We start from the raw sequence: 19,014 nt of genomic DNA, 5'->3' as shown, positions 1-19,014 counted from the left end.
AGAAGCCAAACATATTTTTCCCCTGTGGGTGAAAGTACCAAGGAAGCCAAGGAATAGGGGAAGAAAGATGGCTAATTGCAGGAAGGCAAACTTCACTGCATTTTCCGGCAATTGGGAAAAATGGAAGCGGCTATCTTTTGAAATGCACCATAGAGTTGGAATCCCCTTCAAAGAAATTCCATCATTAACAATCACTGAAGGCCAGTTTTGACTTTGAAACTGATCAATCAAAGGAATGTATTTTTCAGTGTATTTTGTTCAAATGTGGCCTCTGCCAGCCACAGAATATCTTTAAACATCTTTCTTTTTCCATTTCCTTCCTTCCTTTCCTTTCCTTCCCTTTCTTTTTCTGTCTTTCCTTTCTTTTTTCCATCTCTCTCTCTTTCTTGCATCTTTGTCTTCTTTCTTTTTCTTTCATTTCTTTCTTTCTCTTTCTTTCTTTCTTTCTTTCCTTCCTTCCTTCCTTCCTTCCTTCCTTCCTATAAAATATAAAATCCAGTTCACCACTTGAGGACAGCAGAGAGATGCAAAAAGTTACCTCTAAACCAGGCGGTGTCCAAGCTTGGCAAATTTAAGCCTTGTGGACTTCAACTCCCAGAATTCCTCAGTCAGCCAACTGGAAAATTCTGGGAGTTGAAGTCCACAAATTTAAGATTGCCAATCTTTGTTTTTCAGCTCTTCTCTATGGTCAGTAGGCAAGGTATACTGTAAACTGAATTTATATCTCTATTAATAAATACACTGGAAGGATAATCTATATTTTAAAGAAGGAAAGAGAGTGAATGCTGCTGTCCTGGAATGCACTTAAGTTCTTTGGATCCTTCCTGAAGCACTTTCCAAAATATATCATGTTATTGCTCCTATATTATTCTGAGTATTCTCAGTCTTTCACACATAGTATCTCGACATGTTGATAGTATAATCCTATTCATGCATTTACTCAAGGGTTACATTAACTGCAAGATGTTTATCTCCCCCCATTTTTACTTCTACTTATTCTTCTATAGAGAAAGGACACCCCTGCTCTAAACTTTTAGCTGACACCCATCAGTCCACTATACTTGTGTCAGTTGAACCTTCCTTAAAACCTTTATTACGCCAACTCAAAAGGCATAGCTGAAAAGAAGAAGAAGAAAAACCACAAAAAAACCACAAGGAGAGATGCATTTCAGATCTCAGGAGAGCTGAAAGATAAACAAACCCAAAGAAGGCAAACAATTCATCAATTTGCAAACTGATTGAATTTGTTCTAATGTAGTCGCTGTTCTCCTTGTTCAGCAAAGAAAATGCATTTGTCTTTCGAGTTCTGGCCTTAAAATAAGTGTCAACTTGTAAAACATTCCTATGCCAGTTTCCAAGTTGCCATAAAAAAGAGGGGAGGGGAAAAAACCTGAAGGAGCATACGGCAAATGAACTCAGAAGCACATTCCAAGCTTATCTCACAAAGATTGTAACTGAGGGTATTCTGGGGCGAAAATCCTTCATTGGAAAGCATGATTGAGGACACCCAGTCCATGAATGTGTTCCGTTGGGCAATCTGAACTATGATACAGAAGGGCGGTGGTGGTGGAAACAGGGTCATAGGTGATTGTAAATTACGTATCACAGAGTCGGCTTCATACAGGTCATGCCAGAAGGTCGCTCCTAATAAATCCTTTGAAGTTTTTTGAAGTTTGGCTAGAGGCTCACAATTTAATTAGGGTGATCGTTGGAATCCTGACACTAAGGTTGTTTCCTCTCTCTCTCTCTCTCTTTCTTCTTTTTAGGCTCGTCCAAAAGGAGAAGGCTTGACTCCATACCAAGGGAAGAAACGCTGCTTTGGAGAATATAAGTGCCCCAAATGCAAGAGAAAATGGATGAGTGGGAACTCGTGGGCCAACATGGGACAAGAATGTATCAAGTGCCATATTAACGTTTATCCTCACAAGCAGGTACGGACAGGGTTCAAAAGAGGGTAGAAGTAGAGGCTTAAGGGAGGATCCCGGGTCAAAGATGCCTCCATGGCTCGTGTTCTGACCTAGGCTGCCAAAATCACGAAGCAGACTTCTCGTCCCAAAAAACCCTCTTTTTATTTGGCTAAGGTGAATTCCTCTCATTCATATCCAGCAAACAGTCTTTCAAGGGTGAGTTACAACCACCAACCTTATCAGGCTTGGAGAAGAGTTAAGAGAGAGCTGCCAAGAGAGAGTTAATATTCATTTTTCTATGCAACTATTCATAGGTTGCCTCCCCAGCAGTTCAAATGAAACAATGTGCAGTAAATCGACTTACGACCACAGGGGAGCCCAGAATTTTTGTTGCTAAGTGGTAAAGTTGTTCAGTGAGTTTTGTCCCATTTTACGGCCTTTCCTGTCTCAGTTATTAAGTGAATCACTACAGTTGTTAAATCAGTAACCCGGTAGTTAAGCGAATCCATCTTTCCCACTGACTTTGTTAATCAGAAGGTCACAAAAGGGGATCACGTGACCCCCAGGGACACTGTGACCGTCGTAAATATGAACCAGTTGCCAAACATCCTAATTTTGATCACCTGACCATGGGGGTGCTGCAACGGTCGTTAAGTGCGAAAAAATGGTCATAAGTCACTTTTTTCAGTGACGTAAGTGTTCTAAGTTACCTGTAATATGATTTGCATCAATATTTGAAATGTAGGGTCATTTAAACCAATACTTGGTGTTTACTTGGTGCATTTGGGAGAAGATGTGAATTTCAAACCTGATTTCCCCCGACCCCATATTTCTGCAAACCCTTTGAAAGAGCTGCTTTGGAGTAGACCAAATTACATCTGAAGGTTCTTTATTGCTCAGTCACTAAAGTTGTGTGTGTGTGTGTGTGTGTGTGTGTGTGTGTGTGTGTGTGATTTCCCTTTTCCTTTGTTGGAACACACAAAGGGGGAAGGAAATCCTTTTTAGTGAAGGATAATCTCTTGCAGATTCTCTAAATAGGGATTGGGGGGGGGAGAGATTTTTTGGCAGTTCTTTGAGGGCCGAGGGTGTGGAATGCCGAGGAACTCTTTCCTGGTTTCCTAGAGAGCAAATTCCAAGCAAGGAATCACACACACAACTTATATACTGCTTTATAGTACTTTCCAGCCCTCTCTCAGCAGTTTACAGAGTCAGCCTCTTGCCCCCAACTATCTGGGTCCTTATTTTACCCACCTCGGAAGGATGAAAAGCTGAGTCAATTTTTTTTTTGTAAATTTTATTTGAGTTTTCACAAAGAGAAAAAAATATATAAATAAAACATATTTTTTGAAAGTAGCATAATCCCGGGTTACATTTCTTCGTACAGACACAAATTTAGGTTCATGCTCGTTTTTATATTCTATTCCATATCTTATTACTATTTTACATTTTCTACATAGCTTCTCCCCTCTTTTAATTTTCTCAATTTTATTTTAATTACCGTATTTATCGGCGTATAACACGCACTTTTTCCCCCCTGAAAATAGGGGGCAAATGATGTGTGCGTGTTATACCGATGATATATGTTAAGAAGCCTTCGGTGAATGCTGCTGGGATCGGGGATCAAGGACACAAATGAAAGAAGGGGAGGGAGGAAGCAACCGAAGCCTGTCCTTCTCTCTGGGTCAGCTCTCTCAGTCGCTCTCTCGCTCCTCCACCAGCCCAGGAAGAAACTGCTTCAAAGAAGCGGGGGCTTTTCCTGTCACCCAGCTTCCTGAAGCGCCCGTTTCTCCCCACCCCACCCCGTCCGCCCGCCCGCCCGCCCGCAGTGCTCCGTTCTGCCTGCCTGCCTGCCTTCATTAATGGTTGAATCGGAACAGCTTCGGCTGAGTAAAAGAGGCGAATAGTTATTATTCTCAGCGAAGCTGCTCCCAAACAACCAGAAACTAAGGCAGGCAGGCAGGCAGGCAGAATGGGACACTGTGGATTGAAGCGCGCGCGGGTGGGAGTGGGGGTGAAACGGGCGCTTCGAATAGCTGCGGCGACAGGAAAGCCCCCCGCTTCTTTGAAGCAGTTTCTTCCTTGGATGGTGGAGCAGCGAGAGAGCGAAGCCTCCTTCTTCTCTCCCCCGGTCCTTGCAAAAATTTTCTGCTTGAAACCGGTCCCTGGTACAAAAAGGTTGGGGACCACTGATTTACCTTATAAGTGGTAATAATATTAATAAAAAAAAAGTTCTGAGCTACCCTTATTTTGCTTCAAAGTTTTTATTTAGAAATTTAATTTTTTTTCCTGAAATTTCCCTCTTAAAATGAAGATGCGTGTTATACGCCTGTGCGTGTTATACGCCGATAAATACGGTATCTCATCTCAATTCAGATCATTGTAAATATATTTTTTGTCTGTCCTGTTTCAATTATCTATTATCTTTTCTCATTAAACAAAATTTCTCCTGTAGTTACTGATTGGAGTATGACGCCTTTATATCTTTTCCCTAAAGTTGTAACATTCAATATAATACATAACTTCCATTCGGATTCTGCTTGGTACATTCTTAAAATACACACTGTATTCTTAAAAAAAAGAAAAAATTATAAATGTATATAATTAAAACAACATTCCATTCCAATTCAATTCCATCACTAATATTAATATTCATAAAAGTCTTAACATCTTTAACATTACTTTTCAATTAAATATCATACTTCTATGGGAACAATTATAAGCTTTCCATAGTTAATTCCCCCCCATAGTTAATTCCTCTTCACTTATATTTTATAAAACATTAACTAATTAAAATGTTCCCGTTCCTTCCTAATTCAATTTTCTCATTTATTTTATTTTACTTATTTTATTCACAAACATTTCACTAAATTACACTAACTATTTTATCACTCATTTTAATCATACGTTGTTTCCAATTTTCTAAAGTTATTTCTATTACTAATATAACAATACAATCTTATGTACCTTTACAGAATCCCTTTTCCAGTTAGATTTCCACCCATTATCTCTAAATAGGTCCTTTTTTTACTATATCTTGCTCCGGTCCTTTGTAATTTCTTTTCCTTTCCTTCTTCCCTCTCTTCTTCTTTCTCCCCTTTTTACCCCCTTGTCTCTCTACCTCTATTTCTCTCTTCTGTATTCCCCTTTTCTGTTGCTTTCCAGTATTATACTTATTTTTCGAATTATTTTTCTTTTCTTTGGTTGTTTTTTTTAAGTCTTAAATTCTCCATTCTCTTTCCCCCCTTTCCTTTTTCTTCCCCACATAAAATTGCTTGTTCATTAAAGATGGCTTCTTCTTTGTCCCAGTCTTCTTGTTTTGCAGTCTTTTCTTGTTGTTTCTCATAGTTCCAAATCTCCATTTCTAAGAATTGAAAAACGAAGCCAAAAGAACCCTTCCCTTCTTGTGCATCTTCTTTGTACTTTTTAAATTCCATTTTCAATTCATCCAAAAGTGGTGCAATTGTATAAATTTTTAAACAACCACCCAATTGATTTTAGTCATTCAAATATAATAACCAAAAATCCAAAAATCACCAAATAGTTCAAATACACGCAAGCTGTTTCTTTTTTGCTCTTTTTTCCCCACTTTCTCTTCCTGGGGTTACTATTTAGTTGCAAAGTTTCAGTTAAAATGTATCTTTTAGAAGTCTTGTTGAAGTTTTACTGTAGATTCTTTTTAATTCCAGGCAGTCTCCTCCCTCTTCCAGATCCTGCCCTTATTCTTTTTCTCTCCCTTCCTGCTTATGAAAAAGAAAGTTTTTAATGTCCAGAAATCTTTATTATCCCTTTGACATTTTGTTTTATTTTCAGCTTAATTGCCTATTGATGTCAAAGCGGATTTTTCCAATTTCTTATTTAAGTCTCTTAGTTGTCAGTATAGGGAAGGAGAGAGAAGGGGGAAAAAGCCAAACCTTTCCCTTTTCACTTTCCTTCGCTGCTTCCGACTCTTCTTTGGGAGCGATGTTATTTTTTGTAAGTTTAAATTCCAGGGTACCTTAGTTGTTGCTTTTACAATTTAACCTGGTCAGCCAAAACTTTCACTTCTTATCTTCCTCCTGCATATTCTTTTCCGGTCAAGTTCTCCTTTGTGGTGGCCATTTCTGACCACCGCTGCAACCGCCTTCAGGAAAGGGAGCAATGGCCAGCTGAGGAGGAGAGATGCGGCTCTCCTCAACCCTGCTGGCAGTCTGCCCCCTCTTCACCACCTCTAGGAGGTGGCTTAGCCCCGAAACCAGCTGGCTCGGGGCGCTCCAGCGGTGAGCCCAGACAGAAACCATGCACGATCGCGGATTTCTGTCTGTCGCCAAAGCCCTTCAAACAGGAAGTCCCACACTTCAGACTTTAGAGCCTGGAAGGTGCAGCAAGTGAAGCAGAGCAAAGAAAATGAAAGGTGGGGGGAAGGGAATCTAACTGGAGACACACAGCAAAAGTCTTGGAGAATGCTTTGCTGATGCATTTTGATGAATTCAAAGTTGGTCAAAAGGAAAAGGGCCTATTGAAAATGACATTGAAGCTGTCCGATCGCCATCTGGTAAAGCTGTGCCAGAAATCCTGCTGGAGCTCTGCTGACTTGTTGAAACACATTACAGAAACAAAGGGAGGAGGAGGAGAGGAAGTAGAGGAGAAGAAGAGGAGGGGGGGAGGAGAAGAGGAGGAAGAGAAAGAGGAGGAAGAAGAAGAAGAAGAAGAAAGAAGAAGGAGAAGGAGAAGAAGAATGATCTCTAAGTTATTGGAGCGCAGGGAAAACAAGAATTATGATGATTGTAAATGGTGAAGTAACATTTATATATGTATAACAATTGTAATGCCAGAACGGCTGCACCGTGTTGTATTCTTGTAATTAAAATAATTGTATAATTTTATATAGATAGATAGATAGATAGATAGATAGATAGATAGATAGATAGAAGATATAGATATAGATGATATAGATATAGATGATATAGATATAGATATAGATATAGATATAGATATAGATATAGATATGTAGGTCTATGTGTGTTCAGGTCTTTTCCCGTGTGAGGTTAAAAGTATCTTGGCTGTTACCACACAGGAGGCTAATGGAAAAGAGATCAAAACACAAATGACCCAGGAGATTACAACGCAGGACCCAGGATACCACAACAAAAGAACTCACAAGGCCATCACACAACCCATTACCCAAGCCATTAAAACACAGGAGGCTAATGGAAAAAAGATCACTACAAAACTAACAACCCAGGAGATTACAGCACAAGATCCAGGATATCTCCATAACAAAACTCACAAGGCCATCACACAGCCCATTATACCAACATCAACTCCATCAACCAATCAAGAGGCAGCAGTGCAGCCAACCAGCCCAGCACACCAGCCCCTCCCCCAGTATTTATAGAGAGACGACAGCTCCGATCACACACTGCTTGCACTGGCACAAAGCCAAAAGCACCAGCCTGAGGATGGCGAGTGGGACCTCGCTGAAACGTCGCCAAGATACTCTTAATCTTACATGGGAAAAGACCCGAACACACCCAGACCTACATATATACATATACATATACATATACATATATATATGGCATTCAGCTTTATATATATAGAATTATGTTAAGATGAAATTTCAGACTAAGGATTTTGAAAATAATAATAATTTGGGAATAACAAGCTAAGAGAGCACCAAGGACCTCTCATGAAGAAAAATCAGGACAGCCACAATTTGCAATGCAGAACAGAACTACACATGTTCAAAGGACTGCCATGATCACCAGAGATTTACACTTGGGAGAAAACTTGGATTGGGGTTTGTTTCTGTAGACAGCCATAAGAAATTGCAGCAACTCCATATAGAGAGGATGCCTTCAAATCTTACATAATAAGAACTTGATAGCTCTTGATTTTGGGCTTTTTCTGCTTTTTATATTATTTATTCAAGATGGATATTTGTTTATTGTACAGTAAGAAGTATACATGAAATACAGATGTTTGGTTCAGTTCAATGATCTTTCTTTGGATGAATTTAGAGTTGGTTAAAAAAAGAAGAAGAAAATAGATGGTAAAATGTATAAATATTCTAGATAAATGATAGCCCAATCTGTAAATTAAGCATATTAGGAGAAAAATATAAACAATATGTATTACTGTTTTCCAAAAGCACGTTTATTGAGCAATTTAAGGCAATTGGAATGAATGATTTTATGGGAACTGTCAAACTGTGTTTGTCTGACTCACTCACTAATTTAACTCAAGTGTGCAAGTTTAATTGCATTACCTTTATCCAGAAATCACTTTAAGTGTGTCAGCAATTCTAGAAATGGAATTAATGTCCAAAAAAATAAATCACTTGGGCCTGTGTAAAACTTGTTTCCATTAAAAGCCTTCAGTTTTGGAGGGAAAGAGAAGAGAAGAGGGATATTATTTGATTTTAAAATGTTCCATTGCTCCAATTTAATTGACAGTATTATCTACGAGAGAAGAAATATTAAATTGAACACCCCCCTATTGATACTCTTCACATAATAATCCTTTTACAGAGGCACGATTGAGAGCGTTTTAACAAACTGAATCCCTGTTTGGTTTGGTGGCAGCAGTGCCTCCGATAGAAAGTTCCTATGGAGTGGGGAGGACAGTGGAGAAGATTATAGGAAGCTCGCTTCCCAGTAATCAGGATGCTGTTTATAAGTGCTCTGTGCTTAGAGCTCAAAGCATTGTTAGAAACTCCGCACACCCACCCCACGGTATGTTTCTGTTGCTCCCCTCTGGGGGGAGGTTTCAAAGTATTTCTGGCAGGACTATCAGATTCTGTAACAGCTTTGTTCCCTAGGCCATCTGGTAAACTTGCAAGATTCGATTTTCTTGCCATGTACAAGTATACATCCGGACTAGATTGCATTGTTTCTCTCTGTCATAAAATATATGTGGGTATATGCATAATTTTGTATTTATTTATTGTGTTATGTTTATGTAGTGTATATCAGAGGTGGTGACCCTTTGAGAGCTGTATGCAATGAAATTTCACTTTAATGTATGCCGATTAGTCCCAAAGGTGCTTTATCAGGAGGTAACTGGACTTTCTTGTTTTTTCTTTTGAAGACATTTTGCTTCTCATCCAAGAAGTTTCTTCAGCTCTGACAGGATAGTGGGGAATGGGAGGATTTATATTCCTTGCAGACAGCTGGTCATTTGCATCCTTTTAGAGCAAGGGCCTTCAAACTTGGCAAATTGAAGACTTGTGGACTTCAACTCCCAGAATTACTGAGCTAACATGGTTGGAGGAGGAATTCTGGGAGTTGAAGTCCACAAGTCTTAAAGCTGTCAAGTTTGAAGGCCCCTATTTTAGAGGGTCATTGAAGCACTTGGAGGTTAATCTGTGTCCTCAGGGTCACCTGAGTAGCACAAATGGTTCATGTAGTCTGCGATTTTTCCTCTGGAAATCCATTGCTACTCCCACACCCTTCAAAGGGTCTTCATCCCAAATTATACAGCTAAAAGTCCATAGAGATTCTCAGTCATCCAGCTCATGGTTGTCCCAAAGGTGCTTTTCCAGGAAGCAACTGGACTTTCTTGTTTTTGTTTTTTGTTTTGTCTTGAAAAGAGAAAACAAGGAAGTCCACTTGCCTCCTGAAAAAGCAGCTTTGGGACAACCACGACCTGAATGACTGAGAATCTCTACAGACTTTTTTGCCGATTAGTGTGCATTCAAAGTGACAATATAGTTATTATTCTAAGCCATGGCAGTGATCTCCTGCTAGAACCTCCAAACGAGCTCAAGATGTTGACTTCAGATAACTTACGAATGGTCTGATAATGAACTCCAGTCATACAAACGTAGTGCTGATTAATTGAATGCTTTAAACCAGGAGTCCCCAAACTTGGCAACTTTAAGACTTGTGGACTTCAACTTCTGGGAGTTGAAGTCCACAAGTCTTAAAGTTGTCAAGTTTGGAGATTTCTGCTTTAAATCATGGGCAACCTTCTTGTGAAGGTTCTGTAGGCATTTCCTGAGCTGCCCCTTGAACAAGAACCTGATGTCTGTCCGGATTCAGAGGGGTAGCAGCAAAATGTGGGTCTGGGTTTAATCCCTGTGCTTGCCTCCTCCATGCAGAGACCCTTGGAAAAACCCGATGGACTGGATGTCTCGGATCAAAGCAAAGAACACCCTCAGCATCTCTGCGAGAAATGCAAAGTCCTGGGCTACTACTGCCGCCGTGTGCAATAAAGAAACCCACGGAGACTCCACAGATCCGGTGGCGGCAGCCAAAAGGGAAGGAGGAGGGACCGTCATCTAAGAACCTTCATCCATCACCGATATTGCCTAACCTAATCATACGCCTTCCTTTTAACTGAATGTAACACTTCCCCTGTGTATGTACGGACATGCAACTTGTATCTGTAGGTCTATGTGGTGTGAGGCGTATTCCTTCCTTGAGGGTCTCACAAAACAAGCCATGTTTTCATATGGGTGGAGACCAACTGGCCGCTGGCTCTTGCTGGACTGTACCCGCCATAAGTCACAATGGATTTGTACCGCTACGGTGGTTTCCACTGATTGTTTACACAATTTCAGTATTCTACCCTAAGTGAACTAAGTGTTGTTTGTCCAGAGAGATCTTGTCAGGTCGGGAACATATGTTTGGATGAATTAAGAGGTGGGGTGGGATAGGATCAGGCAGGCATGACTCAAAATGCATTTTATGGGGGGGAGTCTATAAGTCTAAATCAGAGGTCTCCAAACAGTGGACTTCAACTCTCAGAATTCTCCAGCCAGCATAGCTCCCAGAATTCTGGGAGTTGAAGTCCACAAGTCTTAAAGTTGCCAAGTTTGGGGAGCCCTGGTCTAAATGCTATTGATAAATGCTTATTTTAGCTCATGCTGCCAACTAGAATTCTTTAAGACTAAGATTTTAGGAGGAATGAAGGATGTGATGCAAATATTCATGTTTTTTTTCTTGGTTGGGGAGATGGTTTGGAAGTTCTACCAGCTTCCTTGCTTTCCAAGAGTGAAATCTCTAAAAAAAGAAAAGAAAAAGCTATAAGGCCTGAGCTAGGAAAGAATTAAGGATGTGATGCAAATATTCATTTTTTCTTGACTGTGGGCACGGTTTGGAAGTTTTACTAGCTTGCTTGCTTTCCAAGAGTCTTGCAGGGCCACCAAAGAGAGGCTTTTGGGGGAGCTTTAGGGTATTTTTTTATAATCTGCGGGCTGAAAAGAACAAGTGAATAATTGTCTGATGAGTGGTTTTTATAGAAACGTGGCAATGGTAGAACACATAGGGTGGAACACGAATTTGTCTTTCTTATGTAGCAACTTTATGCATGTTTATGTCAATGCACAAAGGGAGGCTCAGCCAATCTCATTGTACACAGGTTGTACTCTGACAATAAATGTAATAATAATGAAGGTCCCACTAAAATCCAGAGACCTATTTCAGAACTAACTTGCATAAATGCACTTATTTTTAAAGGCTGTTTTTGTTTGCCCTAACTTCCCATGGTGTCTGTTACCCTCACCTTTTTTTCTTTAGCTACCAATGGTGGCTAAATTTCCTATCCTCAGGCTGCATAACCAACATATGTAGCCAACAAGAGGAACATCATTTTATCTTCAACAGACAAAGACTGTCCGGGTTCATCTCCCCCTTCTCCACTTGGGTCTGCTTCTCTACCACCATTGATCCCAAACACATAATTTCAGGTGGAGTTTGGCCTGTTCCTCCATCAACAATTAATGGTGGAACCAGCCAGAGATTCATCTTGCTTTCATGCTACACTTTTCCACATGAATGTTCTCTCAATGGGTTGGACTGCACCCCCATGTAATCCTTGGCCAACTAAGGCAAAGGAAAAGAAAGTTTGATACATTTATAAAAGAAATACTGAGAAATCCTTCTCTCTCTCTCTCTCTCTCTCTCTCTCTCCCTCCCTCCCTCCCTCCCTCCCTCCCTCTCTCTCTTCAGCTACAGATTGCAATTTATTTCAGTCTTGCATGGTGCCATTACTTTTAGAACAACCTCTAATAGAAATATGTCTAGGATCAAGATTTAGTCTTGAGTTCAGAACACCCAGAAATTTGTTGTAGGAGTCTGTTTACAAACTTCTGTTGGTCCAGATTAACTCAATGGGTAATCTTCATAGGATTACACTGAACCCAGTGGAGGTGGCCTATTGATACCTTCAGCTTGATGGTCTATTATGATGATTAAGACCTTTTCTTGATGGCTTCTCCATGGGAATCTATAATTTCAATTAGCTTTGAGTTTAGAACACCAGAAAAAGAGGATAGAGTTCACTTACTGACACATAATGCTGTATGATAGACCCACATTTCATTTTGCATAATAAGCTGCACTATAGCAGGACAGAAGGAGAAGTGTCCACTTTGATCTTTCTCAATATTGGCTGGCAGTTGACCTCTGAAAAGGGTTTCCAGGGACCTGTGGAAGTTAAACTAAGAGTAATTTTTAATAACATAGTTATTAAATGCACAACTGGAAAAATTATTCTTTTAACCATTTTTTAATTCTTAGTAAAGGTAAACCAAATCAGATCTAGTTCTTGGTTTACTTACAGAATAGAATAACAGAGCTGGAGGTGACCTTGTAGGTCATCTAGTCCAACTCCTTACCCATGTTTTACTGTTTTTAAAAAGCCAGAACTCGGCTGCCATTCATTGTCTAACTTTGGTTCCGTGTCTGTCTTAGAAGGAAGCATCTTAATCCTGGTACTTCCTACTGCGAAGTTTCTGCCCTTTTTTATCAATCGAAGCAGATTTGCTAATCAAAATTATCTGGCAGGATTAGTAGAAATAAATTTCCCTGTGAATGGGGGGGGGGGAATTAGTTTCAAGATCACTGACTGAAAAATATATCCATCTTCTGTATTAATTTTGCAATCCATTCAGAATGTATTCCCATGAGTCCAAAATGAATTTCAATAACTGGAATCAGGCTACGGCATAACGAAATTGACGAAAGTCAAAGGGGGTCTGAATACGTTCTAAATGCACTGTAGATTCCATGACATCTTCAGAAAGTAGTTGTTCTGTCTAAATGTACTCATTTTCAGTGAAATAATAGCTGCTATGTCTAGATAAAGTAAGGGTTTCTATGATTGTACAAAGGTATTATCCTTATGTACATCTTCTCTATACTTCAAACAGACTCTAGCAATTCGATTAAGCAAGAGAATTTTGAAGCTTTATAACAAAACCGATCTATTACTGGAACTATCCTGAATAATAGTTGAGCTTTTTTTAAAAAAAATTACCTTCATTTAAAATGCTGTTAAAACAGCGGTTGAAGCATTCTAGGTATCCCCCATTTCTATAGAAACCTAGTGTTCAGGCACAAAGAATCTGGACCATAATGTTAAATTGAAACCAAGAAGATTGCTCGGGCCTATGGACAAGAATCTAGTCAACACTAAATTGGTGCTAGATAAGTCAATGGAAGAAGGATTAGACATTGTGGGAGCATAAAGACTTTAGGCTAATGACTCGCTTAACTCCTCCTTCTGGCCCTGCCGGCTCTTCTACAGTTTGAGGTAGATTAGGAATTCCAATCAGGGCAACATTGAACAGGTTAAGTTATGTTATACAAAATCAACTCGAGACCACTGCCAGATCATCAAGGAGAGTGATACCATTCTCTGTACTGCAGATGGCAATTAAACAGAGGTTCTTTGCATCTGGAAAAGTTTCCAGATACTTGTAGGACCCCTTAGGACCTTAGAGAACTGGACCTGCCTGGTTTTGCCCAACCACAAGAGCTCAGCAATGTAAGGATTACAGGGTAAGGGTCTACAAGGCAGGGAGATATTTGACAGTTCTTGCTGCTCCTGTCTAGCTATTCTTGGCCTCTTTCTATAAATTCCAAGTCAACCCACACCTTTCTGCCATAGAACTTAAGGAGCAGTGTCCAAATGTAACCTGTTCCAGCTATTCCCAAATACTTTCCAGAGATGAGATCCTCCAAGCCAGCAATATACCAATGGCTTGGTAGATTGGACTTGATGTTTGTCCAGCAAATTTGAAAAAAAAAAAAATCTTGGCAAATGTTGCCAACACCCAGAATTATTTTCCAGATGTACATGGAACACATACCTTACAGTTTCTCATGAACAACTACTTCTTTTTCAAATCAGTGGGAAATTCCTGTATCTTGATACAAACAGTTGCAGCATCTTCTATAGGAATGGAGTGAACTTCCTAATTTAGAAAAGTTGCTAAATCTGTTTAGGCTTCCATGGAAACAAGGGTAACTAAAGTGCATCTCTTTATGGGGAGGGGGTATTATGAACCTGATGAATCTGCCTTAAGCCATAGGTAGAAAGCTATTTTTTTTATAGCTTCAAGGAAATTTTCTTGACACAGTTAGATAATATTCCATTAGCAGTTTGGTCATTGTTCATATTGAATCCAATGGTTGTATGGAAACTACTCCTTTAAATCCCGTTATTGTCAGTGGGTTTATTATAAAAAATGAATAGGTGTAGATGAATCCACGATTAGACCATTTCTGGATCAGTTCTTGTTTACATAGCAACTCCTCTGAATTAATAAAGCTGAAAGCTTTCCTCTGCATTGTTTACATGATTAAAGACTCAATTAATTGAGTCCAGAAAAAGAAAATAAAGATTAATGGTATTGTAACATGTTTTAAGAAAAAAGATATAAACCAGAGAATCTGGCTAATTAGACTCCTGAAGTCACATTAGCCTTTCTAGCATTGTGTCATTATCCAGAGCAGGAAGAATTGAGTGATGACTTTTGAAGACTTGAACTTTAGTGTTAAAGTTCGTTTTTCTTTATAAGTAGGAGCAAGCATTGAATAATAGGAGAAATACAATACAAGTAGCCTTATATTATACCAGCTGCAGGTTTTGTTATTGTTGTTATTGTTGTTGTTTGAGCACTTATAAAATATTAACCAAAACCTTTCTAGTTGTTGTCATACCTGCCTACATAAAATTCCCCAAAAGTATACTAGGAGAACAAAATGTAAATAAGGTTATTATTATTATTTTTCAACTGGTGTTAAAAATGAAGGCCAGCGGAGCACAATTCATTTTAAATAGCTGGCAGTTGTTCTTAATTATCTTAACAGAATAACGAATTTGGAAGGGACTGTGGAGGCCTTCTAGCCCAACCCCTGCTCAAGCAGGAGATCCCAGCCCAAGCCATTTCATGTAGGTTTAATACCTTATGCTCAAAAGATATCTTCTGGAGAGTATTCTGCAATTTGATTAAGGTTAGTGGCAGACAGAACTCAGAGTGTAAGTTTTGTGTGCGCGAGACTCCAGGAAACACCCTGACTTTAAAGCCAGCTGAGAAAAGAATCGATAGCAAGAATTAATAGCAGTGCTATTGATGAAACAAACCAATTGTGTACGGTATGATTTTTGAGTATCTGTTGAGATTGCCTCTAAAAGGGTTGGTTTTAAACTGAATTGTGAAGATTTTCATTCAGGGGCTGCAAATGACCTGCATGGATGAGTGGGGCAGTGATGTCCTACATGCCTTATATTGAATTCCTCTATCAGCCTTGCGATACTGCAATTCAACAGAGAGTAGATTCTAATTCGGCCTTCTAAGAATGCTTCATGCCACATCGTCTTGTAAGATAGGGGTCCCCGACCCCCGGGGGATGCGAACCTGGCCTGGGCCGCAGCATGCCAGAAACCAGGCAATGCAAACAAGTGAAGCCCCATCTGTGGGGGGTTTCCAAATTTTTTTCCTACCAGTTCTGAGAGCATGCAGAGCTCAAAGACCGCCCTCTATATCAATGCTGGTGAGCTGTGCTGTTTTCAGCTCAGCTGAGGTGCGGCAATCCACTCTGCCAATCAGCTGAGCTAAAAAACAAGGCAATTTAGGAGAGGTAACAGTGGGGGCAGGTGGGCGAGGCCAGCCAGAGGTGGTATTTGCCGGTTCTCCAAACGACTCAAAATTTCCACTACCGGTATGCCAGAACCGGTCCGAACCAGCTGAATACCACCTCTGGGCAGCACGCAAAACTGTGTCACCTCTGGTCCACGGGAAAACCTCTCTCCACGGAACTGGTCCCTGGTGCCCCAAAGGGTTAGGGGCCGCTGTTGTAAGACATGACTTTATACCTAGCTAAAATTTCAGTGCTCTTTCCTTTCACGTCTGCAAAAAACCACTGCCTCTAGAAATATTTCTGTGTGATTGTAGCACTGATTGAGCCTATTAGGGTAACTGAACAAAATGAAGGCTTGTGTTTTCTTAGGATAATTGTCAAAGGGACAATCGTGTGCAGTTAATACATGTAGTCCATGGATATTAATGTTTACTCTCCCTTGTTATGAAATATTTTACAGTTTTACTTGCTGAAGTGTATTTATCTTGAGTTATACTTGACATAGTGTTCCTCTCCATTTTTTTTAATACTGTGTGTGTGTGTATTTTGGAGAACTTTTTAGATGTTTAAAATTTTTGAATGGTTACAAATATTTCTTTGTAATACTGAATTGTTATTGGAAGACTTTGCAGTAACCTTTCTGTATATATTTGAGGGTCTTTTAAAATTACTATTGTTAGTTTTGCTCGAGGCTTTTTAAAAGTGTTTTTACAACTCTGAAGCTTCCAGAAAGGGTCTTAGTTTTCTATACTATGATACTAACCGAGCTAAGAGTTTTCTTAAGTATTATACAAAATTAAGGGTGTATCCTCAAGAAAATATTTATGGAAGGAATTTGTTATTTTTTTTCTTTTTCTTTTTTACAGTGCCTTTGTCTGTATAAAATATGCAACCGAGCTACATTAAGAAGGAAATATTGTCTACATAGAATATTATATGAAAGTTGATACATAATTCTGACAAGAAAATGAAGCCTTACAATTCTTTTAAGCCATATTGTTCTTCTTACTGCTTATATTTGGATGAAAATATCAGTATTAAGTAACCAGTGTATTATTTGGGTGTTTAGAACTTATATTCATATGCTTATTCAACTTATTTATATGTGTATTATGGAAAGTATTATTGCCTTTTTAGAAAAGCTAGGACTGATTTTGTAAGAATCAGGTTTTGGAGTTACTTTTTTCCACTTAATGGCCTTGAGAGAAACACACTAACAATTCAGACCTAAGACATACATTTGGGCTGGGCCTAATGACTGCCACATCTGCCCATTGTCAGCAGAAACTCTAGTGCATTGATAAAAACTGAAGCACAAATGCTCTTTGGATATTTTTCACACATTCCACTTAAACGCACACCTGAGATCTTTCTGTTAAAAACAAAAACAAAATCTTCATTTCTGTTAGAAATTTTGTTTATATATAGCACCACAGAGTAGTAAAGCACTGTCACCATGTGCTTTACTGCTTAACTGCTCAACTGCATCAGGAAATAGGAAACTTATTTAGAGCATAGAAAATATAGCATAGATCCAAACTTATAAACACTGCCATCTACTGGCTGCATACTACTTTAGTTGTTGCATAGACATACATTCCAACAATGAATTCCAACAAATTCCATAGCTGAAGGATCATATTTCAGAAAATAAAAAGCACATACATGAACCAGATTGGTCTGCTAGACAGTTTAGCACCATTCTTTGTGGCATGCACTCTCTCTCTCTCTCTTGGAGAACTCCGAGTGTCTTTTTGTGTAAAGTGTGAAATGATCCAAAGAGTTGCTGTTTCATAAATACCATAGTATGGTTGGATGTGTTTATTTTTTTATACTGCATCTTAGAGGTGAGCAGGGTAAGTTTTGCCCTATCCAGCGATGCTGAAAACTGTTGAAGAAACATATCATTGAGGTCTGGAAAGCAATAACACTGGCATTAAAGCAATGCACGTGGTCATCGGCTGTAACTGAGAAAGGGTTGCAGTGATATAAGCATTTTGTGATTATTATTATTTAGAATGCATAACGTGATACAATATGCATGCTAGACTCATGTATATTATATGCATCTTATTCTTTATGGTTTCCCATAGTTCTGTTATATTAAGATTATTTGTTTTAAACCCTGTTTAAAGCGAGCTCATACCTGCACTGAGCTCTTAATGTCTCTTACAAAAGTTATTTAGAGCAGCAAACTACAATATATGAAACTAATGTTGTCATTATATTAATTTCTGCCAATTTCAATTCGTTTAATTACTTACTTAAAAGAAAAACAAATTCTAGCTGTACTCATTTGAGTTCTCAGTTGTATAATTTTTCTCTTCTTTAACCGGTCATTAACTTGTACAGCTTTTTTTTTTAATGAAGAAAATAATAACTTTTCTATGGACATGGGCCTCAGAGAAGACAGGCTTAGCTCAGCCACCAAAGTGACAACTGAGTATATAAAAAAGGTTGCGGAAAAGACTGTCGAAATTCTGCTGTGGATTGTCCATAAAATGGCATTCCGACATGTGCCTTAATTGCTGGATAGTATTACCTTGTCTTTAGTGTTATGACAGTTTAATGCTGTATTAAAATACTGCAAACAAACCAGGAATACCACTGTCTTCTCTGCTTTCTTTCTTTGGAGCCTTGCGTGGGTTTTAGGTTGTGCTGAACCTGGAATTGAATTTGGGAATCCTAGAAGGAGAAACCATGAAATTCAGATGTGGAATAGGAGACTGGAGCATAGGTACTATGTTTCCCCAAAAATAAGACAGGGTCTTGTATTGATTTTTGCTTCAAAAGACACATTACGACTTATTTTCCAATTAGGTCTTATTTGGGGGGGAAATACATGTCTAAATGTGTCTGTGGCTGAAAATCTTAATGGGGGCTTATTTTTGGGGGTAGGGCTTATAAAGTTCTTAAGTGAGTTTTCCCCCTTTTATAACCTTTCTTGCCACAGTTGTGAAGCGAACCACTCCAGTTTAAGTTCATAACACAGCCGCTAAGTGAATTGGGTTTCCCGTTGACGTTGTTTGTCAGAAAGTCCTGAAAAACCGATCACGTGACTCCACATAAATACACGCCCAGCCTCCCAATTTCAATTATGTGACCATGGGGATACTGCAACGGTCATAAGTATGAAGTCACTTTGTTTTCAGGGCCATCTAACTTTTGAACAGTCACTAAATGAACGGTGGTAAGTCGTGGACTACCTGGTCAGCCATCAGCCCTTCTCATTCTGTTATTCAAGGAGATGCTTCCTC

The 19,014-nt window shown here is 39.2% G+C and overlaps 2 protein-coding genes across 2 annotated transcripts in view; one reads left to right on the top strand and one right to left on the bottom strand.

The window, feature by feature from the left end:
- ZCCHC24 (zinc finger CCHC-type containing 24) overlaps positions 1-18,359 on the top strand; it is a 122,534-nt gene extending 104,175 nt beyond the window's left edge. The window contains exons 3-4 of the mRNA XM_026678378.2: positions 1,767-1,931; positions 9,988-18,359. Coding sequence (XP_026534163.1) covers positions 1,767-1,931; positions 9,988-10,101 — 279 coding nt within the window. The 3' untranslated portion in view covers positions 10,102-18,359. The remainder of the gene's footprint in view (positions 1-1,766; positions 1,932-9,987) is intronic.
- The window catches only part of PPIF (peptidylprolyl isomerase F), a 99,074-nt gene that overhangs the window by 41,758 nt on the left and 38,302 nt on the right, over positions 1-19,014 (bottom strand). The gene's annotated exons all lie outside the window — the stretch shown is intronic.

This window comes from Notechis scutatus, chromosome 4 (genome assembly GCF_049901735.1).
Source record: "Notechis scutatus isolate UNSWTSFEM ecotype Mainland chromosome 4, rNotScu1.2, whole genome shotgun sequence".
NCBI classification, from domain to species: domain Eukaryota; kingdom Metazoa; phylum Chordata; class Lepidosauria; order Squamata; family Elapidae; genus Notechis; species Notechis scutatus.
The sequence above is the reverse complement of the archived record's forward strand: the minus strand, read 5'-3'. Positions and strand labels throughout refer to the sequence as shown.